Raw genomic sequence first — 24,865 nt, forward strand, 5'->3', positions numbered from 1 at the left:
CCTTAACGACCAAGGACGTGCAGGGTACGTCCTCAAAAAAAAAGGCAGTTAACGCCTGAGGACGTACCCTGCACGTCCTCGGTGTGGAAAGCAGCTGGAAGCGATCCTGCTCGCTTCCAGCTGCTTTCCGGTTATTGCAGTGATGCCTCGATATGGAGGCATCCTGCAATAACCCTGCATGGCCATCCGATGCAGAGAGAGCCACTCTGTGGCCCTCTGTGCACCGGACATCGATGGCCGGTATCGTTGGTGGGTGGGAGCTGACTTGGGAGGCGGGTGGGCGGCCATCGATGGGCCGTGTAAGGTGGAGGGGGGCGGGATCGGGGCCGGAGCTGACGGGGGCGCGCACGGGTGCGCGCGCGTGCACAGAGGGTGGCGGGCGGGCGCGTGCACGGGGCGGGAGCGGGTGGGAATCGCTATACTACAGAAAATGAGATTGTAACTGTGGGGGAAAAGGGCAAAATTAAAAAAAATAAACTTCAGTCAAAGGGATCTTGGAGGGGTGGGGGGTTGTTCTTGGGTGTGGGGGGAGCTACACTACAGAAAAAGGGATTTTTTCTTAAAAAAAAGCACATTTTTTTCTAAACTGGGTACTGGCAGACAGCTGCCAGTACCCAAGATGGCGCCCATTAAGGCAGAGGGGGAGGGTTAGAGAGCTGTTTGGTGGGGGATCTGTGAGGTTGGGGGCTAAGGGGGGATCCTACACAGCAGCATATGTAAATATGCTAAAAAAAACTCAAAAAAGCCCAAATATACCTTTTATTTTAGTACTGGCAGAGTTTCTGCCAGTACTTAAGATGGCGGGGACAATTGTGGGGTGGGGGAGGGAAGAGAGCTATTTGGGAGGCATCAGGGGGTCTGATGTTTCAGGTGGGAGGCTGAGCTCTACACTAAAGCTAAAATTAACCCTGCAAGTTCCCTACAAGCTCCCTAATTAACCCCTTCACTGCTAGACATAATACACGCGTGATGCGCAGCAGCATTTAGCGGCCTTCTAATTACCAAAAAGCATCGCCAAAGCCATATATGTCTGCTATTTCTGAACAAAGGGGATCCCAGAGAAACATTTACAACCATTTGTGCCATAATTGCATAAGCTGTTTGTAAATAATTTCAGTGAGAAACCTAAAATTGTGAAAAAGTTAACGTTTTTTTTTTTATTTGATTGCATTTGGCGGTGAAATGGTGGCATGAAATATACCAAAATGGGCCTAGATCAATAGTTGGGGTTGTCTACTACACTACACTAAAGCTAAAATTACCCCAAAATGCTCCCTACATGCTCCCTAATTAACCCCTTCATTGCTGGGCATAATACACGTGTGGTGCGCAGTGGCATTTAGCGGCCTTCTAATTACCAAAAAGCAACGCTAAAGCCATATATGTCTGCTATTTCTGAACAAAGGGGATCCCAGAGAAGAATTTACAACCATTTATGCCATAATTGCACAAGCGGTTTGCAAATAATTTCAGTGAGAAACCAAAAGTTTGTAAAAAATTTGTAAAAAAGTGAACGATTTTTTGTATTTGATCGCATTTGGCAGTAAAATGGTGGCATGAAATATACCAAAATGGGCCTAGATCAATACTTTGGGTTGTCTACTAAAAAAAAATATATACATGTCAATGGATATTCAGAGATTCCTGAAAGATATTAGTGTTCTAATGTAACTAGCACTAATTTTGAAAAAAAAAAATGGTTTGGAAATAGCAAAGTGCTACTTGTATTTATGGCCCTATAAGTTACAAAAAAAGCAAAGAACATGTAAACATTTGGTATTTCTAAACTCAGGATAAAATTTTGAAACTATTTAGCATGGGTGTTTTTTGGTGGTTGTAGATATGTAACAGATTTTGGGGGTCAAAATTAGAAAAAATGTGTTTTTTTCGATTTTTTTCCTCATATTTTATATTTTTTTTATAGTAAATGATAAGATATGATGAAAATAATGGTATCTTTAGAAAGTCCATTTAATGGCGAGAAAAACGGTATATAATATGTGTGGGTACAGTAAATGAGTAAGAGGAAAATTACAGCTAAACACAAACACCGCAGAAATGTAAAAATAGCCTTGGTCCCAAACGGACAGAAAATGGAAAAGTGCTGTGGTCATTAAGGGGTTAAATTAGAGGAGTTTTTTTACTATGACGTTTTTGGTAATGTCTGATTGGCTAATCCCTCAATCAAATGATGTCTTTGCCATTCAGTAATATTGTGGTCAATGTGATAGGCGCATCACAGGGGTGTGTAACCATACTCAGCCCTGATTGGCCATTAGATGGTTCTTTGGCAGGGGGGCTTTCCCAACTCGGGTTAGCCTTTGACAAAGCCGTGTAGCGGCGAAATGCGCATCAGGCATATCTTTTGAGTCCAATGGTCACAATTATTTGCCCATAATTTTTGCTATTTGCTATACAGCTATTTTTTAGGTTCTTCAATCTGTTCTATCCAGCGGTGGTTATTACACAGACTTTTGCATACTTACTTTGTGACTGCATTTATATAGTGTTATATGTTGTGAGGTCAATCCTCCTCCTTTTTTTTTTTTCTTTTTTTTTTATATGGTTCTCTATGTAGCACATTAGCGTGTTTGTTTGTACTGGTCTGTGTGGTGGCTTTCGTCTGAACATCACTTATATTTAGTTCTTTGTGATTACTGGTACTCCATTCTTCCTTTTTTTTTAATCTAATTTTTACACATACCTTGGTTCATACACATTTTTATATTGACTATTAAATGTTGTTTTATATTTCTTTGCCCATTTTTGGTGGTTCCCCTGCCATCATATAGCATATGTATCATACACTCCTTTGAGTACTCTAAAATTGTCCACTTTTCTCCTTTTTTCTTTTTGTTTACTCAATATTTTTGGACAGTGAGCACCCCCCCACGACCTCTTCTAGTTATAGTAATAATTACAACTATTTATGTGGGATTTGATTATGGATATTGATTATGCAGTTGGGTTTAATAGATAGACCTTTTTCTTTTTCCCTAAATCATTAACTTTTCACTTTTGACAGACTTGCATTTAGTCAATCAGTGCCCTCTCACTTGTTAATCCATGGGTGTGGTCACAATGTTATCTGTATAGCACACATGAAATAATGCCCTCTAGCTGTGAAAAACTGCCAAATGCATTGAAATAAGGGGCAACCTTCAAGTTTTTAGAAATAAGCATATGAGCCTACCTAAGTTTAGCTTTCAACAAAGAATACCAAGAGAACAAAGCAAATTTGATGATAAAAGTGAATTAAGTTATTTAAAATTGCATTCCCTACTTGAATCATGAAAGTTTAATTTTGACTTGACTGTCTCTTTCAAGTAGGGGTCAGTAACCTTGGACCCCCAGATGTTTTGGAAATACATTTCCCATGATGCTGAAACACTCTTTAGGTTGTCTGAGCATCATGGGAAATGTAGTTCCAAAACATCTGGGGGCCCAAGGTTGCTGACCCCTGCCTTAAAGGACGTAACTGTGTTCCTAAAGATAATTTAAACCTATTTGATGTAGGTTCAGTATAATATTAAAGGGACAGTAAACACTTTGTAATTATAATACATTTCTGTTGTCTTGCTACAGACGAAAATATCGACCAAATCTAAACATTTTTAAAGCAAATTAATCTTGTTTGCTGCAGTTGTTTTTTTAAAAGCAATACGCCACTCACCAATGCAAAATTATGCCTTTAGGAAAGGAAAATCCAAAGGTTGAATACAGAGTCACTCAATGACACTTTACTGGTTGTTGCCAAAGAGGAACTGGACTTGGGTATAAATATCAGATGATCTGAAATTTGGTAAACCCTATAGTATTGCAACACGTAGGCCAGTAGAATGCTTTAGGTAGAGGTATATGAAGCAGAAATAGTAAGGTTCTTATAACACTTTAAATATCACTAGTTATCTTGGGTATTGTGTTCAGTTCTTGAGGCCATATCTCCATAAGGATATAAATAAATTTGAATCTGTTCAAATCAGGGCTATTAAAATGGTACATGGCTTAAAAAATCAAACTTACCTGGAAAGTCTCAATGACCTAAATATGTATAGCTTAGAGGCCCAAGGCAGAACATGCTGTGATCTGAGATGTCATTGCAGAAAATGCAGCATGTCTGCAGAAAGAATGAGACACATGAGGGAGCCGTTAGCACTTTTCGCTTTGCAACGCACTGTTTTCTTTAAAAAGCACTTTTGCTCTGGCTGCATTGTGTACATTTTCCTTAACGCAGTGCAGCCACAGTGAAGCACTGTTTGAAGAGAACAGTCAAATACGGGGTAGCACTGCATAGCAGCAGCAAAATAACCTGCAGAAAAAATTTGACTAACAAAATGTCATTGCAGAAAGAGAAAAAAAGTTCTGCCTCCGGGGTGATATGATAACCTTTCAAGTATATTAAGGGGCTTAATAAAGCTGAGGCTGTAAGCATTTTTCACAAAAAAAGCAATTTCAGAACAAAGGGCTGTGATCTCAAGTAAAAGGGTAGATTCAGGAGTAATTTGTGGAATCAGTTCTTTGCAGAAAGGGTGGCTGATTCATGCAATAAACTACCATTAATGGTGCTAAGGACTTTAAGAATGTGTGGGATAAGCATATGGCAATTCTGGGCAGACTTGTTGGGCCTATGGTTCTTATCTGCTGTTGAAATCTATTTCTTCTTATTTGGAGGAGCCAATTCAGGCTTGAGTCTGCAGACAGCAAGGTTAGCCACAGTCATAATATTAGTATGCAGTGCATTGTTTTACAGCTCTTATCCGTTTAAAGCCAAATAGGGAAATGTTTATAACATAGTTTCTAGCTCTGAGAATTAAAAAAAAAATAAAGCACACATTTTTAGATCTAAATTAAATGTAAAGGGGGCAAAATAAGTAATAAAAGTGTGTTCTGAATTTGTCTTACTATGTATAGCTAAACATTTTATATTAAAGGGATAGAAATGTCAAAACTGAAATTTGCATTTCAATTTTAAATAGAAACATTAATTCAATATTCTTATATCAGCAAAAATGCTTATTGTAAATGTGATCGTTTTTTTTTTTTTTTTTAGCAACATATGTTGTGAGGGCCTGTGCACCAGTATTTAAACACTACAACTTCTCAGAAAGTCAGTGGTGGCTTATATCTTTACAGGCACAATACACACCACCCACAGCTCTAAACTTGTAGACTCGCACAGCATATATGCTTATGCTGCTGAAAAATAGTAATAACCTTTACTAGAAGCATTTTTGCTAAAGGAAGTATATTGAAAAAATGCTCCAATTTAAAATTGAAATGGAAGTTGTGACCTTTCTATCCCTTTAAAAATCCCAGGGTCTTATCTGTCCCTTTAAGAGAACTCTGCTGTCCTTTTGGAGGACTCTGCAACCCTTTAAAAAATGATGGTTATTCACCTATGCAACAAATAGTAGTTTCTGGAAATGATCTCTAGCACAGATAATTTTATTCAGAGGGTTTATATACATAACATATCTTTGTAGCATTAATATATGTTGTAATATATTAATATAAGCATTTGGCGCATAAAAAATAAACTTCATTAGGTGGGAACAATTCTTTGATATCCAGGTCCCTAAATCTGGTTTTCAAATTATCTTATTCTAAAGGGACATGAATCTTGAAAATTATATATATTTAAAAAAAAAAAAAAAAAGGCTAATGTAATTTTTTTTTATATATATATATATATATATATATATATATATATATATATATATATATATAAAATATCACCAAAAAAAACAAACTTTCAAACTCTTCACTGCCCCCAAGTTTACATTCTTGTCTTCTTTTTTTTTTTACGCTTGTATGACTCACTACTGCCACGTGCACACTCCCAGAACTGATACAGGATAATGCTTTATGTGGCCAGTTATTGATTTTTATGCATTAATGACTGAACTTTTTAATGACCCTTGTCTTTTAGGGACTTTTATGTCCGTTTTACTACTTTAAAAATGTTTAGACAGTATAGAAGACCTTACAACAATGACATGTACTTAATTTTTCTGAATGAAAAAAAAAATGATGTTTGTATGGTTTGTTTACAGCAATACTACATTTTATTGACTGCGGTTCCTGCTGCTGCATTTATGACCTTCATCAATATTTTTGTTGGTGAGTATCAAGTTGTTAATAATTTCAATGCATAGTAAATTAGTGATACACTTTTCATCAGAAAATAAACCTTAGTTGCTTAGAGAAACCAGCAAATGTGAACAGTCGACAATATCTCATTCTAATAAAGTCCAGCACATTTAATAATCTGACAAGAATCTTGCTTCGTACTGCATATTTCAAGGTAAAGTTATATAAACACAATTTAAAAAAAAGGACTCTAGAGCTGAAATGTAAAATATACTTAAGCCCTCACATTTTTAATTGGTGAGAGATACACAGATGCAGTGGTCACCCTTGTACGTCTCCTCTACATTGCATGCATAGGCACAGCCGCTAGTTGCTTCCATCCATTAGCTGCGAGCCCACACATCAGGCTCATCTTTCTGCTCATTCTTCCTTCAAATCCCACTTGATTGCCGTTTGTTTGTTTGTTTGAGTCAGTATTAATCACAGCTGCCAAATAAATAACAAATGAATTACTAGCACTCCTTCTGCAAAATCTGGACTGGTTTCCTTCTAAAGTCCAGTAATCATGCTAACATAACCACACTAGATGAAGTAAACTCTTCTTAAACTTCATACAACAAGTTGTGCAATCGCTGGGCCAAGTCAGCAGTGATAATTTTATATAGGATAGATTACAAGCAGAGCAGTAATTTAAGGATAACTAATCACAGTAGAATAGTATTATCAGTAAATTTATAGTAAAAATGTGCAATAGCACTTTGTCAGAAAAAAAAAATCTACTATTTATTTGAAGTTCAGACTAACTTCAGTTGCACATTTTGTTAAAGGGACAGTATACACTCATTTTCATATAACTGCATGTAATAGACACTACTATAAAGAATAAGATGCACAGATACTGATATAAAAATCCAGTATAAAACTGTTTAAAAACGTACTTAGAAGCTCTCAGTTTAGCTCAGTTGAAACGGTAGCTGGAAAGCCCACTGCAAGTGGGAAATAAAACACTCCCGCCTCCCCCTTCTTTTGCATATGAAAAGACCCTTTACACAAACAGGAGCAAGCTGGAGAAGGTAGCTGACAGTATTCACATAAAACTTTGGGGCTTTGTTAGGAGTCTGAGAATCAGAGCAATGTTCTTTAAAAATAAGCAAAACTATACATTTAAAAAAAAAACAAACTTTATGGGCTATATAAATAGATCATCTACAAAACATTTATGCAAAGAAAAAATGAGTGTATAATGTCCCTTTAATGGAAGTAAATTGGAAAGTTGTTTAAAATTGCTGTTCTATCTGACTCAGGAAAGTTTAATTTTGAATTGAGTGTCCTTTTAACGCTCTCGCTCAAATGTTAACATCACTAGATGTTAACTTGTTGCATGTGTCGGGAAACGCTGGTATTAGTTGAAAGTACAAACTTTGCACTCGCATGAAACCCGGCTGCGCAAACAGTTAACTGCAGGATATTGCATTCACAATATCACAGTAACCCTAATGAAATCAATGGAACAGCGATGTTAAGAAAACAACAACCCAAAAAACCTACACTCGCTTGTTAACACCTAAACTGTCACTTTTCCCTACTCTTTTAACCCCGCCACACTATTAAAGTGATGATAAACTCTCCCCTTTTTTAAAAAACTATCCGGAATGCTAGTGATATTTTAGATGTAGTTTAGTTCATCAGTTGTAATTGAGATGCGCTATAACTTACTTTTTAATAAAATATAGAATTAAAATTCCCTGTGATCCACTGCCCATTTCAAAAGTACATTTTTCTGTAAGCTAACAATTTGAATTGTTAAACAATCAGCGCGCTCCCCATATGGCATTTTTTTGTAGCTAAAGCACTGATTGGAGAACAATTCAAACCATTAGCTCACAGAAAAAATTACTTTTAAAGTGGGTGTAGGATTGCAGGGAATTTTAATTTTATTTTTTCATTTAAAAATCAAATGTGTGCTTACCTGATAAATTTGTTTCTTTTTAGACACATTGAGTGCACGGATTTCATCCTTACTTGTGGAATTACGCTTCCTAGTCAGCAGGAGGAGGCAAAGAGCACCACAACAGAGCTGATATATAGCTTCTCCCACTCCAGTCATTCGACCGAAGTTAGGAAGAGAAAGGAAAAGCCAAGGTGCAGAGGTGTCGGAAGTTTACAAAAATTAACAACCTGTCTCCTAGAACAGGGCAGACCGCGGACTCATCGTGTCTAAAAAGAAACAAATTTATCAGGTAAGCATATATTTCCTTTTCTTTTTAAAGACACGATGAGTCCACGGATTGCATCCTTGTGGGATACAATACCAATGTCATACTCTGCAAGGGAGCAGGTTCAGGAGTAAGGAGCTGTTGTGCAGAGGTGTCAGGTTTTGGGGTTAATGTTGTCTTTTGTCTGCGTGAGTCTTTCCTTTTAGGCATAATTAAACAGGTACAACGTTTTAGGAAAGAAAGGAGATGGTTTTATTTTTAGGATAAAGCAATGTAGAGATATGCAATTAGATAAGACAACGTCTATAGGTTGTAGTATAAGGCAGGAATACAGTTCTTTGTAATAACAGGCAGGAATGCAGAGCTTTGTAATTACAAACAGGATATTTGCATATGCTGTAGAACTGGAACTGTGTAATAACACTCAGGAAAGCAGAGCTTTGTAATAACAAGCAGGATACTTGCATATGCTGTAGAACTGGAACTGTGTAGTATCAGGCAGGAAAGCAGAGCTTGTATAACAGACAGGATACTTGCATATGCTGAAGACTAGAAACTGTGTAATAACACGCAGGAATGCAGCGCCTTGTAATAACAAGCAGGATACTTGCATATGCTGTAGCCTCGACACAGTTGTAACAAACTGGAAACTTGCATAAACTGCAAACTGGTACTTTAAGGAAACTTGCATAAACTGCAAACTGGTACTTTGTAGAAACAAACAGGAACCTTTCATAAACTGCAATTTGGAACTTTGTAGAAACAAACAGGATATTTGCATAGACTGCAATTGGAACTTTGTAGTAGCAAACCGGATATTTGCATAGACTGCAATTTGGAACTTAGTAGAAACAAACAGGATATTTGCATAGACTGCAATTGGAACTTTGTAGTATCAAGAAACAAGCAAGCAATATACCTGAGTCAGTCCTTAGGAAAGAAAGTTTTAGGCAAGCTCAAAATGAAACACAGTGCCAAGGGATTATCCAGAAGAGTAGTCGGTAATTGTAGCAGAAATCAGGAACCAGGAAATCCAACAAATCTGTATTTTTCACAGGATATAGGAGCAGAGAGTCTTTCAGAGTATCACTCTTAATGTGAAGGCCTAGAATTGCAAACAAACCTCCCAGATAAAGCAGGCTGCTGATTAAATGATTTCTTTCAGCTGGCAAGCAGGTGGAGCCAGAGAGCCAAAGTTGCAGCAAACAGAAAAACACAATATTCCTTTCCTGTGATCAAGCCATCTGGTGGCATAGTGGTAAAACAGGCTGGGAAATAACAGCTGCAGAAATAGAGACAGGTCCCAGGTTTAATTCCGGGCTGAACCCTGACAACCAAAGCTAGAGTACACAGATGATAAGGGAGGGACAAGACAGGGAACCTAAACGGAAGGCACCACTGCTTGAAGAACCTTTCTCCCCAAAACAGCCTCAGCCGAAGCAAAGGTTTCAAATTTGTAAAATTTAAAAAGGTATGAAGAGAGGACCAAGTTGCAGCCTTGCAAATCTGTTCAACAGTAGAGTCATTTTTGAATGCCCATGAGGAAGCAACGGCCCTGGTGGAATGAGTCGTAACTCTTTCAGGAGGCTGCTGTCAAGCAGTCTCATATGCCAAATGGATGATACTCTTCCGCCAAAAAGAAAGAGGTAGCCGTAGCTTTCTGACCCTTACGTTTTCCAGAAAAAAATTACAAACAGAGAAGACGATTCACGAAAGTGCTCAGTCGCTTGTAAGTAAAATTTTAAAGCACGGACTACATCCAAATTGTGCAGAAGACGTTCCTTCTGAAAAGAAGGATTAGGACACAAGGAAGGAACAACAATCTCCTGATTAATATTCTTGTCTGAAACAACCTTAGGAAGAAAACCAAGTTTAGTATGTAAAACCACTTTATCCGAATGAAAAATAAGGTAAGGAGAATTATATTGTAATGCCGAAAGCTCAGACACTCTTCGAGCAGAAGAAATGGCAACAAGAAATAAAACTTTCCAAGATAACAACTTAATATCTATGGAATGCATAGGCTCAAACGGAACCCCTTGAAGAACATTAAGAACTAAATTCAAACTCCATGGAGGAGAAATTGGTTTAAACACAGGCCTGATTCTAATCAAAGCCTGACAAAAGGATTGAACATCTGGAACAGCTGCCAGACGCTTGTGTAACAAAATAGATAAGGCAGAGATCTGACCCTTTAGGGAATTCGCTGATAAACCCTTCTCCAATCCTTGGAGAAAAGACAAAATTCTGGGAATCCTAACTCTACTCCGTGAGTAGCCTTTGGATTCACACCAATAAAGATATTTACGCCATATCTTATGGTAAATCTTCCTGGTTACAGGTTTACGAGCCTGAATTAAGGTATCCATGACCGAATCAGAGAAACCCCGCTTGAATAGGATTAAGCGTTCAATCTCCAAGCAGTCAGCTTCAGAGAAACTAGATTTGGGTGAAGGAAGGGTCCTTGAATGAGAAGGTCCTTCCTCAATTGAAGCTTCCAAGGTGGCAGTGATGACGTGTCCACCAGATCGGCATACCAAATCCTGCAAGGCCACGCAGGAGCGATGAGGATCACTGATGCCTTCTCCTGTTTGATCCACGCAATAACCCAGGGAAGAAGAGCAAACGGGGGGAATAGATATGCTAGGCTGAAGGACCAAGGAACTGCCAAGGCATCTATCAGTTCCGGCTGGGGGTCCCTGGACCCGTATCTCAGGTGCTTGGCATTCTGACGAGATGCCATGAGATCCAACTCCGGCCGACCCCATTTGATAATCAGGTTGGAGAATATTTCCGGATGGAGCTTCCACTCTCCCGGATGAAAGGTCTGCCTGCTCAGAAAATCCGCCTCCCAGTTGTCCACCCCTGGAATGTGGATTGCTGACAGATGGCAAGAATGGGCCTCCGCCCACTGGATTATCTTGGCTACTTCGGTCATCGCTAAGGAACTCCTTGTCCCTCCCTGATGATTGATGTAAGCCACAGTCATTATGTTGTCGGACTGGAATCTGATGAATTGGGCCGAAGCCAACTGAGGCCAGGCCTGAAGAGCATTGAAGATCGCCCTCAGCTCTAGGATGTTGATGGGAAGGAGAGACTCTGCCTGAGTCCATACTCCCTAAGCCTTTAAAGAGCCCCAAACTGCTCCCCATCCTAAAAGGCTGGCGTCCGTTGTCACAATCACCCATGAGGGTCTGAGAAAGCATGTCCCCTGGGATAGACGATCCAGAGACAACCACCATTGAAGAGAGTCCCTCGTCTCCTGTTCTAGGGTTATTCAAGGAGACAAATCCGTATAATCTCCATCCCACTGCCTGACCATGCTTAACTGCAGAGGCCTGAGGTGAAACCGAGCAAACGGTAAGATGTCCATTGCCGCTACCATCAATCAAATTACCTCCATGCACTGAGCCACTGACTGCTGAGGAGTGGACTGAAGGGCTCGACATGTATCCAGAATCTTTGATTTTATGACCTCTGTCAGAAAAATTCTCATGGATATAGAATCGATTAGAGTTCCCAAGAAGGGTACCCTTGTCTTCGGGATTAAAGAACTCTTTTCCAGATTTATCTTCCACCCGTGAGTTCTCAGGAAGAATAGCACAATGTCGGTATGGGACCTTGTTTGCTGACAAGATGACACCTGAATTAGAATTTCGTCCAGATAAGGCTCCACTGCAATGCCCCGCGTTCTTAGAACCGCCAGCAGAGACCCCAGAACCTTTGTGAAAATTCTGGGTGCCGTGGCCAGACCGAAAGGAAGAGCCATGAATTGAAAGTGTTTACCCAGAAAGGCAAACCTCAGGAACTTGTGGTGATCTCTGTGGATAGGAACATGAATATATGCATCCTTTAGATCTACTGTCATAAATTGACCTTCCTGGATCAATGGAAGAATGGTACGAATAGTTTCCATCTTGAAGGATGGAACTCTGAGAAACTTGTTTAGACTCTTGAGGTCTAAGATAGGTCTGAAGGTTCCCTCCTTTTTTGGGAACTACAAACAGATTTGAATAAAAACCCTGCCCCTGTTCCTCTATTTGAACGGGACAAATTACTCCCATGGAAAAAAGGTGTCTTACACAATGTAAGATTGCCTCTCTTTTTATCTGGTCTGCAGATAATCTTGAAAGAAGAAATCTTCCTCGGGGAGAAGAATTCCTGAACTCCAGTTTGTATCCCTGAGACACTATTTCTATAGCCCAGGGATCCTGAACATCTCATACCCAAGCCTGAATGAATAAAGAAAGTCTGCCCCCTACCAGATCTGGTCCCGGATCGGGGGCAAACCCTTCATGCTGACTTGGAATCAGCAGCAAGTTTCTTAGATTGTTTACCCTTGTTCCACGATTGGTTGGGTCTCCAGGTAGACTTGGATAGCGAATAGTTTCCTTCCTGTTTAGAGGAAGAAAAGGAGTTTCCCTTGAAATTTCGAAAGGAACGAAAATTACTTTGTCGACCTTTCTGCTTGGTTCTTTTATCCTGAAGATGACCCTTGCCTCCAGTGATGTCAGAGATAATTTCCTTCAAGCCAGGTCCGAACAAGGTCTTTTCCCTTGTAAGGAATTGCCAGGAGCTTAGACTTAGATGATACGTCCGCAGACCAAGGCTTCAACCATAAGGCTCTGCGGGCTAAGATGGAAAAACCTGAACTCTTAGCAGCCAATTTAGTAATTTGCAGAGAAGCATCTGTAATAAAATAATTGGCTAATTTCAGAGCTTTTATCCGATTCTGGATTTCTTCTAAAAAAGTCTGTTTTAAGAGACTCCGCAAGAGCGTCAAACCAATAAGCGGCCGCACTGGTGACCGTAGCAATGCACGCTGCTGGTTGCAATAGCAAACCCTGGTGAACATAGATCTTTTTCAGTAGACCCTCCAACTTCTTATCCATGGGATCCTTGAAGGCACAACTATCCTCAATGGGAATAGTAGTTCGTTTGGCCAAGGTGGAAATAGTTCCCTCCACCTTAGGAACCATTTGCCAAGTCTCCCTGACAGCGTCGGCTATAGGGAACATTTTCTTGAAAATAGGAGAAGGAGAGAAAGGAATACCTGGTCTCTCCCATTCCTTAGTAATAATCTCCGAAGTTCGCTTGGGAACTGGAAAAACATCTGAGTAAGAAGGAACTTCTAAGTATCTGTCTAACTTAATCAATTTCTCAGGAACGACCACTACCGTGGAATCACAGTCGTCCAAAGTCACTAAAACCTCCCTGAGTAACAGGCGGAGGTGTTCTAGTTTAAACCTGAAAGAAACAACTTCTGAATCAGTCAAAGGTAAGAAACTCTGAGTCTGAAATTTCACCTCCCGATAGAACCTCCCTACCCTCCATCTCAGATCCCTGGGAGGGTACGTCCGAGATTGCCACCATAGCATCAGAAACTTCATTGACCACATAGTTATCCTTCCTTTTACGTTTGCCTTGAAGAATAGGAAAGGCAGATAACACATCGGAAAGTGTAGAGGACATAACTGCAGCAATGTCTTTTAATGTAACTGCAGTAGAAACAGAAGTACAGGGCACTGCTTGAGCGGGCGTTAAAGGTTGGGACGCTTGGGGAGAAAGCTGCGGCATACTCTGCATCTCATCATTAGACACCTGAGAAGCATTCGCCTTTGACAAATTTTGATCATGAAAAATGTTCTCTCTACAGTTTAAAACCCTCTCAATACATGAGACAAAAAGTAACTGATGGTTCTACATTGTCATCCAAACACATGGCGCAAGTAACATCTTGCACAGATTCTAAATCCATTTTAGGATTGTACAATTTTTTTTGTTTTATTTTTTTTTTTTGTTACTGGCCCTTTAAATTTTAAAACTGAACTTTTTTACTGTATTAGTAAAAAAAAAAAAAAAAAACAGAGTTGCAAAATAGAAGTTAGACTGTAATAGAATACTTATGAAACTTGAAAGAATAACCGGATACTATGCCTTACATTTTTAACTGCAAACTATGTTCCTGTTAAAAATAAAAACGTATCCCTTCAGTTAAAAAAGTTTTTAACACACACTCAAACACCTCTACGCTTCAGCAGCTCTGCTGAGGCGCCTACCTGCCGACCAGTCTCGCTGCAATTCCTGGAGTAGAAGTACAAGTCTCAGAAGCGCTAACAATCGCTTGCTTGTTTAAAGCCAACCATGCGGTTCTAGAGCAAAGGAGAGACGTCCCCGTCCTGCTAGCCTGATAGATAATGAGCCTCAAAGATAAACCGGAACCTCCTCCGGATACCGGACTGTGTGAAAAACTGCGCAGCGACAATACCAAGCGCACAAAATGCCGGCCCCGCCCTTCATGGGCGTTAACAACAACACAGCCCAATCGGCTTGAAAATATAGATAATGTAAACTATTTTACAGCTTTATCCCTGCCCCAGTGCCTGTACATTGCGCTGTCACAAAAACACCCTCCATACCTAGAGAGTCCCAAGTCAAAGGCTCCATTAGCCTGATATAAATAAGGTCTGAGTTTTATTCCCAGAATAAAAAGTCTGCACTTACCTTAATGCTGTCCGACAGCAGGACAGCCCATCAGGTGTAAGAGGTCCTCTTCCTCCTATAGCCCTGTGGAAATGATAGAGCCTGAGTTAGATTTTGCTTAGGCCATCGGGATAAGGGCAGCAGAAAATATGGGAGGCGCAGTGAGAATTATGTCCCACCAGTTCCCATTGCTTTAAAGCCACCAAAAGCTCTCCTGTAGAGACTGATATGGCCTACGGCTACACCCTAGAACAAAGCAGCACACTCTGGCACTACTTTGAAAATAATAGATTAGATTCTTCAATCAAGAATTTAACACCTCACTTTGCCTCTTCCTATCACTATTGTAGGCAAAGAGAATGACTGGGGTAGGAGGGAGGGGAGGGGCTATATATCAGCTCTGCTGTGGTGCTCTTTGCCTCCTCCTGCTGACCAGGAGGCGTAGTCCCACAAGTAAGGATGAAATCCGTGGACTCATCGTGTCTTTAAAAAGAAAAGTAAGTTATAGCGCATCTTTATTACATGAATTAAACTCCATCTAAAATATCACTAACATTCAGGATATAATTTTAAAAAGAGAGAGTTTACTATCACTTTAACCCTTAAACCAAAAAACCCACATCCACCATGGCAAACTTCCCAGAATCCCCACTACTCTATTAACCCCTACACCACCACATTCCCCTTCGCAAAATACCCCACTACACTTAACTTCTAAACTGGCATACAACCCACTGCTATAAACCCCTAAACAGTCACATACCCTACTGCAATGACCTTCTACTTTATTAACTCCTAAACCGCCATTGCCCCTATTGCAAACCACCTCCTAACTTATTAACTCCCTACCCACCACTACCCCCCACCGCAAATAGTGTAGGGAGTTTATAGCGGTGGTGGGGTATGTAGTGGTTTAGGGGTTGACAGTGTAACAGGGTAATTTGAGTTGTGTGGCAGTTTAGATGTTAATAGTGTAGCGAGTAGTTTGCAATGGGGTTGATGGTTTCGGGGTTAATACTGTAGCGGTGTAATTTGCGATGATATAAATACATTTAGCATAATTCAGCTCCCCAAGCTTCCGATCATAATTCATTCACATTCCAAATACAGTCATAGGCATCTGTCACTGCTCTGGAATATCACAGCAGGGTTCCATTTTGTTAGCAAAGTGAAAATGCCCATCACATAATGATGGCCATAAATTTACAAAACCATGAATGTGTGATGTCTTCTCCTGAGTATGTGTATGTTTTTGCCTCCTTTATTTGGTAGTTAGATATTTAATCCTGTGCACATGCTGATCCCCTGTTTTATACATAGTGACGAAAGCCTATATCTATATTCAGCGTATGGTTGTCTGCCAAGCTAGAGGTAAAAGGAGGGGATGTATTTAAAGTTATTTTGATGACACTGCATATCATCTCATTCATAGAATTAAAAGACATTTGTTTTAAACCATATATCTTGTGGATAGATTGTAACTACATTATAAAATTCCCTTTCCCTTTTTTTTTTTTTTTAGTAATTTTTATTCAGATTTAGTTATGTAACAATACAGACAAAAAATATTAAAAAAGGCGTTGGAAAAAAAAATACAAAAAAAGAAAACTAATTATCGGTTATTTGTAGAGCGCCAACAGATTCATAATGGTAAAAATATATAATCATGACTTGCATCACAGGTTCAATTAAGCAAAAACTAAACCTCACAATTTCTAGTTCTTTCATCTCTGCAGACTAGTGTTATATTGTGCGGACCAGAGAGCAAAAATCAATAATATTGAAGCAGCACTGAATAAGGATGTATTCATATTTAATGAGGTGTTTTAGATAAATGAGAGGCACCTTTTAAATAGACCTCTTTTATTCCATTTTCAAAAAGCTAAATTCACACACCGTCCTCTAGGTTATATACCCCTTATAAGGCCATTCTCAGCAGGTTCAGACAAATTACCACCAGGGGAAGAAGGGGGGGGGGGGGTGGTATTACCAGAGGTCCAATAGGACTATCTCTGAATATCTAAAGGGATATATTAGGTAGTCTATCTCCCCAGGTGGGAGGATTCTGATGAATGTGGACTATTTTTTTTAAAGAAGAGGGCTATTTCTTGTTCAGAGGTTAAGTTGGTGTCCAATTATTCAATAATGCATTGTTTTTTCATATAGTTATTTATTTCTGAAATAGTAGAGACCGAGTTATCAGGCCATTTCATAAAGATTAAAGGGACAGTTTACTCAAAAATTTTCTCCCCTTTAATTTGCTCTCAATGATCCAATTTACCTGCTGGAATGTATTAAATTGTTTACAAGTAGCTACTTTACCCTTATATTGGCATTTGAAATAGTTGATTTAGCATGTGGTATCTCCACCTATTCTGAAAGTTTGTGGCCGGAGGTCCAAGCTATAGATAAGCTTTGTAAACACAGCCAGCAGAAGAAATTACACTCCCAGTGGGATATAGCAAATATAAGGTAGTGAAATGTTGATTTTCAATTGTTCTCTCCAAGTATTGGTGATTGCTTTATGGACAGATATAAGATAAAGAAACATGTATATGTACACAATGTGATAACGTAATGAGATCTTATTATACATACAAGCTCAACCCATTTTATTAGGTTGTGGCTTCAAAACACAAAATCAGAGCTTTAATATACACAAATAAACCTTAAAAAGCTAATTTTCATAAATTTGTTACTCTGCTTTTGGTAAAAAAAGCAATTGTAAACACATTAAGGGAAAACAATTTTACAGTATACTGCCCCTTTAAACTTCTTGCTGCCAAAAGTGTCATGTTCATGGTCTTTTTGTGTTCAGAGGATAGAGTGCCCTCTGTAAAAAAAAAAAAAGACAACCTCCGCCAAAGAGAGAGAAGAGACAGGTATTTTTAGAACATTAATAAGCCAATATTCTATTCTAACTGTTTTATCAGAGGGCATGACCACAGCATATGAATTAAATCTGCTGCACGATATGCAAATTTTGGACATTTGTTAAATTTTGTAATTGTGCCAGTTAAAGCCCTTTAATGGGGTATAATAAGATCTATAAAGCAACTTGATGTGGGATTCCCTCCAACTTGCAGATAGAGTAGACAGCTCTATTATGGCTATGGAGCGTTTCACCCATTCTACGCTAATATTTAGTTCAGGAGACAAAAGGTTCCACACTTATGTTATGATTAGCAAATTGGTTTCACCAGATTGGCTAACTGCCAAGTCATACCAACTTGAAATAGAGGATAGATAGATCATTTCTGGCAAGAATATGCCAACTATCCAAATTCCCCCATGTCCAAGACCAACCAAATTTCTCAGTAAGTGGCTTGGAGATATGCAAAAAATCTTTGTTACTTAAATTAAATTCCTGTCTTAGAGTATCAAAGGTCTTTATGGACTGAGTGTCTTGGACTAAAAACTGAGTAATAAAGGTTAAGCCTGCTTCATGCTATTTTTAAAAAATTTGAGATTGATTGCCTCCCTGGAATTCTGGATTGCCCCGCAAAAAAAATTCCAGGCCGGGATTGAGTATACAGAGCTAAGTAGTTTCCCTTGTTTCGGAATTATGCCCACTGGGAAGTGAATAAGAGCTACAGGGTGGTAAGGATAAAGTATATTTACCTCCAGGGTATTATTAGTAAAATAATCTTTATTCAAGATCCAATCTATCGCAATGTGCGATAAAAAGTATTTAAGATCTGGGAGAGCCAGTCCACCAAATTTCCTAGTAAGGTAAAGTTTGTTAATGGAAATTTGCGGCCCTTTGCACTTCCAGATGAAATATCGAAGAGCAGTGTTCAAACTCTTCCAGTCCTTAGTTTTTAAAATAACTGGGACATTTTAGAGTATTTTCGGAAACAGGACCATTTTGAACACAGCTATACATCCTGATAATGTTAGGGGGAGATTTTGGCAGCTTCTCATATAGTCTTTTTTTTTTTAAGAATCAGGGAAATATTGAGGCTGTACCACTCATGAGGGTTAATAGATATGTTGATTCCAAGATATTTAAATGAGGAAACAACATTTTTGAAAGACGTCTCCATTAAAGAAGACTTGTTCTTTTTAATCCACAGCAACTCAGTCTCAGAGGTATTGATCTTATAGCCTGAGAAAGCCCCAGAGGACCTTATGAGCGAAAGTAATTTTGGTATATTCGTTTTAGTATTAGAAATATACACCAGTACATCATCCGCATATAAGGCAATTTTTTGTTCTATAGCTCCAATCTTGATTCCCTGAATTTGCTGTCTTATCTTAAGAGCTAGGGGTTCTTCAATAGCAAGATCAAATAACAAGGGAGAGAGCGGGCATCCCTGTTGAGTGCCTCTTTGAAGTTTAATTAAGTTGGATTTGAAGTGATTAACACTAAGTCTTGTTGAAGTATTTTCGCATAGATTATTGACAAAAAACAAACAGTTATCTTTAAAACCAAAACGGGAAAGCGTGACTAAAAGATGTTGATAGTGCACTGAGTCAAACGCTTTTTCAGCATCAATCACGATAATCGCAGTCTACCTGCTCTTGTGTAGTATCGCGAAAATTTATGAAAATAGTCAAGGACCAGGAAGAACTCTCTGATCTTAGCTGTCGAGTTGCGCTTGGACAAAAAAACCTGCTTGATCTTTATGTTTGAGAACCCCCATCTTCTATTGCAATCTTTTGGCTATAATAGATGTAAGTAACTTTATAGTCAGAGTTAATTAGAGCAATAGGACAATAAGATTCCTTTTTCAGGGGGTCTTTCCCTTACTTTAAGTTTAGAGATGTAGTGGATGCAGCAAAAGACAGGGGAATAGGGTTGTTTTCTACATACAAATAATTAAAAAGTTTTTTTTTTAAATGAGGGGTGATCACCGGAGCCAGGATCTTATAAAACTCATTCGGGAACGCATCCGGGCCGGGTGCTTTATCCAAACGCAACTCTTTGATAGACTGGAGTATCTCTTGATTGGAGATGGGAGAGTTAATTCTGGCCATTGAGTCACCGCTCAAGGATGGATAACTAAGGCCCTTCCAAAATTGTTCTAGAGCAGCCATATTGGAATTTCTAAAGGAATAAATGTCCTTATAGTAATCAGAGAATATATCAATTATTTCTTCCTAGGTTTTGAACAAAGTATCATGTTCCTGATTTAATTCAATGGAAGTATTTCCCAGATTATTTCTTACTAATTTAGCTAACAATTTGCCTGCTTTGTTAGCATGACAGTAGAATTTAGCTTTTGTCTTTAAATCAGCCTGGGCTGCTGACTGCATTAGATAAGTGTCTCTCATGGCCAAAGTATAATCTTCTCCAATTTGCCGGTGTAGATTGGCTTAGGAACCTATTATAAGCATTAGTGAGTGCTCTCAGTACTTTGTTTTCTCTAGAAACAGCCTTCCTCTTAAGTTCAGCCATATAGGCAATGTCGTCTCCCCTTAGTACTGCCTTTCCTGCTTCCCAGAGGGAGTTTGGGTCCTCTACTGAACTTAGGTTTAAAGAGATAAATTCTGTCATCTTAGCAGTTAGCCAATTTTTAAAATTTTGAGTTGTATAAAAATTTTGGGGGGAAAAAGCGGCGAAAGTTAGAAACTCTTTTATACAAAGGAATATCTAAGACAATCGGGGCGTGATTCTAGCTTTCGTCCAAATTCTTAGCAAATTGTCACTGACTAGAAATAAGTAAATTCTAAAAAATGAGTTAGCATTTCTAGCCTTGCATGTAAAGTCTCTTTGAGCTGGGTGTTGTCTCCTCCAAATATCTTTAAGAGCCAAGTTCCTGAACAGCCAGGGATTCTGAATACAGGAAGAAGTACAAAGACCCAAAAATTAAGAATTGGAGCATGCAGGGGTTAGAGCCGTCAATATAAAATAGAGATAAATTATTTTACCTCCCCTCTTCCCTTGTCTATTCCTTCCCCCTTCTCTTTTCCCCAGCAAGGCCCAGTCTATACAAGAACTAAAGTTAAAGAGGCGTAAATACTAAACACAATGAAAAAGCAGTGGGGGTAGCTAATATATTTTTAGTGACCCTGCTAAGGTACCGAGATCAGACAGGGTCAGGATCGCTAAAGGCAATAGAACAATGTAAAGATAATTTACTAAGATTAGTTATTAAAGATAATGAATCAGGGTCTCTCAAGTAAATGGGGGTAATAATCCTTAACCTTAAATGGGGAAAATCCACTTCCCAGTATAACCTAAAGCAGGATTTCCCAAAAGTTACTAATATGCTTTTTAAAGGGGAAGGCAAGGACCTCCTAGATTATCACAGTCGTAGATCACCATAGAAATATATAGTGTTTTTACAGATTTTAACTTAAAGTGAAGGTAAAGTCAAACGCCTTATTACAAATAATTAGAGATATGATGGCAAATAAATATAAGTTTCATTCATCAATTTGTTATAAAACATATATTACCTGTGATATCTAATGTTTTTATCATCTAATCGGCTTTCCGAAAAACAACCCGTACATTTATCTTTTTTTCTAAATACCTATCGCGTGCTTCAGAGATCCAATTGATTTTCTGGCCGTTAGGCGGCCGTCAAATTTTGTCATCAACATTGCGGTTTACATGCGCATGCGTGACAATTTCTCCTCCTCAATTTGCAAGCGCGCGCGTCCTTGTTTCGCGCATGCGCATTACCAAATTTGGGTTGTAGTCATTGAAGGAGCTGCCAAGTTTTTTCGCATGCGCAGTAGAGCCAAACAAAACGGATTAACTCCTGCGCAAAGATCACTGTCTATAATTGATGCGCATGTGCGGTTAATCCGTGCTCGATGTGCACGAGTATGCGAAACACGTATAGAGCGGATGGGACCGCTCTATACGTCAGAGTGTCTTAAAACAGGAAATGGAGCGTGGGAGGAGATTATTCAAGGAACGGTAGGAAATATTAAGTTATAAATAGAACAAAATAGATAAATTTTTTTAATAAAAAAACCTAGAGACTGCATTGGGGTTATTAACAGTAACATAAAAACGATTGCTGGTTAGAAAAACTTTACCTTCACTTTAAGTGCATTTTAAAAAAAAAGTCAAGTCCGACTTTAAGCACAGGAGTGTAAATTCGTCACTCTTCGTGAGAATCAGTTGAATATCTGCTTACGTCCCAAGAAGGATAATCCAATATGGTTATTAGGATGCAGCCTTCTATATGGGAAATAAAAGGCAAATAAAGAACCCTGCAAATATTTATAACAACAAAAAAAAGGAAAATGTCCACTTTAAATTATAACAGCAGTGCTTATTTTGCCTTGCAGAAGTAAGTTCAGAGTATGTGGGAACATTTAGCCCTCAGGCAGTATACATTCAAAGTAGAAAGGCAGCGGGTCAGGTGAGAAGGCTAACCGGGCATTATCCAAAGTAGTAGCAAGGTTGAAAAATCGCTAACAGGAGCTCCAGGTGGGTCCTTCCTCCAGTTCTCTGCCCGAGTCAGTCAGGGTCCTTGGTTCGAGTGTTGGTGTCCTCCGCCTCAGCGTGACTTGCCATCTGGCTCTTCCCTGGATCTCTGATTCCCTTTCCTTTTAATTACCTTTTTTTTTAAAAAAATAAATAAAAATAAAATAGTTTTATTGAAAATTTGCAGCACATAAAAGAAATAAAGTATACACCAGCATAAACGGTAAATAACTGAAGCTATACTAATGGGTATAGTGTCTAGAATTCCACAGTTTTTGCGCTAGAAATAAGCTTTTCATTCATGTAATTAGCAAGAGTCCATGAGCTAGTGACGTATGGGATATACATTCCTACCAGGAGGGGCAAAGTTTCCCAAACCTCAAAATGCCTATAAATACACCCCTCACCACACCCAAAAATCAGTTTTACAAACTTTGCCTCCCATGGAGGTGGTGAAGTAAGTTTGTGCTAGATTCTTAGTTGATATGCGCTTTGCAGCAGGCTGGAGCCCGGTTTTCCTCTCAGAGTGCAGTGAATGTCAGAGGGATGTGAAGAGAGTATTGCCTATTTGAATTCAATGATCTCCTTCTACTGGTCTATTTCATAGGTTCTCTGTTATCGGTCGTAGAGATTCATCTCTTACCTCCCTTTTCAGATCGACGATATACTCTTTTATATATACCATTACCTCTACTGATTCTCGTTTCAGTACTGGTTTGGCTTTCTACTACATGTAGATGAGTGTCCTGGGGTAAGTAAGTCTTATTTTTGTGACACTCTAAGCTATGGTTGGTCACTTTTATATAAAGTTCTAAATATATGTCTTTAAACATTTATTTGCCTTGATTCAGTATGTTCAACATTCCTTATTTCAGACAGTCAGTTTCATTATTTGGGATAATGCATTTGAATAATCAATTTTTCTTACCTTAAAATTTGACTTTTTTTCCTGTGGGCTGAAAATGCTTCATTTTATTGCGTCATTCTTGGCGCAAAAAAATTTCTTTGTCATTTCCGGCGTCATACTTGTCGCCGGAAGTTGCGTAATTTTTTTGACGTTTTTGCGCAAAAAATGTCGGCGTCACCGGATGTGGCGTCATTTTTGGCGCTTAAAGCATTTAGGCGCCAAATAATGTGGGCGTCTTTTTTTGGCGCTAAAAAATCTGGACGTCATTATTGTCTGCACATTATTTAAGTCTCATTGTTTATTTGCTTCTGCTTGCTAGAAGCTTGTTCATTGGCATTTTTTCCCATTCCTGAAACTGTCATTTAAGGAATTTGATCAATTTTGCTTTATATGTTGTTTTTTCTATTACATATTGCAAGATGTCTCAGATTGACCCTGAATCAGAAGATACTTCTGGAAAATTGCTGCCTGATGCTGGATCTACCAAAGATAAGTGTATTTGTTGTAAACTTATGGTAACTGTTCCTCCGGCTGTTGTTTGTAATGAATGTCATGACAAACTTGTTAATGCAGATAAGATTTCCTTTAGTAATGTTCCATTACCTGTTGCTGTTCCATCAACATCTAATATTCAGGGTGTTCCTGTTAACATAAGAGATTTTGTTTCTAAATCTATTAAGAAGGCTATGTCTGTTATTCCTCCTTCTAGTAAACGTAAAAAGTCTTTTAAAACTTCTCATTTTTCAGATGAATTTTTAAATGAACATCATCATTCTGATAATGATTTTTCTGGTTCAGAGGATTCTGTTTCAGAGGTTGATACTGATAAATATTCATATTTATTTAAAATGGAATTTATTCGTTCTTTACTTAAAGAAGTCTTAATTGCATTAGAAATAGAGGAATCTGGTCCTCTTGATACTAAATCTAAACGTTTAAATACAGTTTTTAAACCTCCTGTAGATATTCCAGAGGTTTTTCCCGTCCCTGATGCTATTTCTGAATTAATTTCTAGGGAATGGAATAATTTGGGTAATTCATTTACTCTTTCTAAACGGTTTAAGCAATTATATCCTGTGCCATCTGAGAGATTAGAGTTTTGGGACAAAATCCCTAAGGTTGATGGGGCTATCTCCACTCTTGCTAAACGTACTACTATTCCTACGGCAGATAGTACTTCCTTTAAGGATCCTTTAGATAGGAAAATTGAATCCTTTCTAAGAAAAGTTTACTTATGTTCAGGTAATCTTCTTAGACCTGCTATATCTTTGGCGGATGTTGCTGCAGCTTCAACTTTCTGGTTGGAAGCTTTAGCACAACAAGTAACAGATCATAATACTCATAGCATTGTTAATCTTCTTCAACATGCTAATAACTTTATTTGTGATGCCATCTTTGATATCATTAGGGTTGATGTCAGGTATATGTCTTTAGCTATTTTAGCTAGAAGAGCTTTATGGCTTAAAACTTGGAATGCTGATATGTCTTCTAAGTTAACTTTGCTTTCCCTTTCTTTCCAAGGTAATAAATTGTTTGGTTCACGGTTGGATTCTATTATTTCAACTGTTACTGGGGGGAAAGGAACTTTTTTACCACAGGATAAAAAATCTAAAGGTAAATTTAGGTCTGCTAATCGTTTTCGTTCCTTTTGTCACAATAAGGAACAAAAACCTGATCCTTCCCCTACAGGAGCAGTATCAGTTTGGAAACCATCTCCAGTCTGGAATAAATCCAAGCCTTTTAGGAAGCCAAAGCCAGCTCCCAAGTCCACATGAAGGT

The 24,865-nt window shown here is 38.6% G+C and overlaps 1 protein-coding gene across 1 annotated transcript in view; it reads left to right on the forward strand.

Moving 5' to 3' along the window:
• The window catches only part of NDUFB5 (NADH:ubiquinone oxidoreductase subunit B5), a 78,625-nt gene that overhangs the window by 19,096 nt on the left and 34,664 nt on the right, over positions 1 to 24,865 (forward strand). Inside the window, exon 3 of the mRNA XM_053710166.1 lies at positions 6,054 to 6,120. Coding sequence (XP_053566141.1) covers positions 6,054 to 6,120 — 67 coding nt within the window. The remainder of the gene's footprint in view (positions 1 to 6,053; positions 6,121 to 24,865) is intronic.

Source organism: Bombina bombina, chromosome 4 (genome assembly GCF_027579735.1).
Source record: "Bombina bombina isolate aBomBom1 chromosome 4, aBomBom1.pri, whole genome shotgun sequence".
Classification (NCBI taxonomy): Eukaryota; Metazoa; Chordata; class Amphibia; order Anura; family Bombinatoridae; genus Bombina; species Bombina bombina.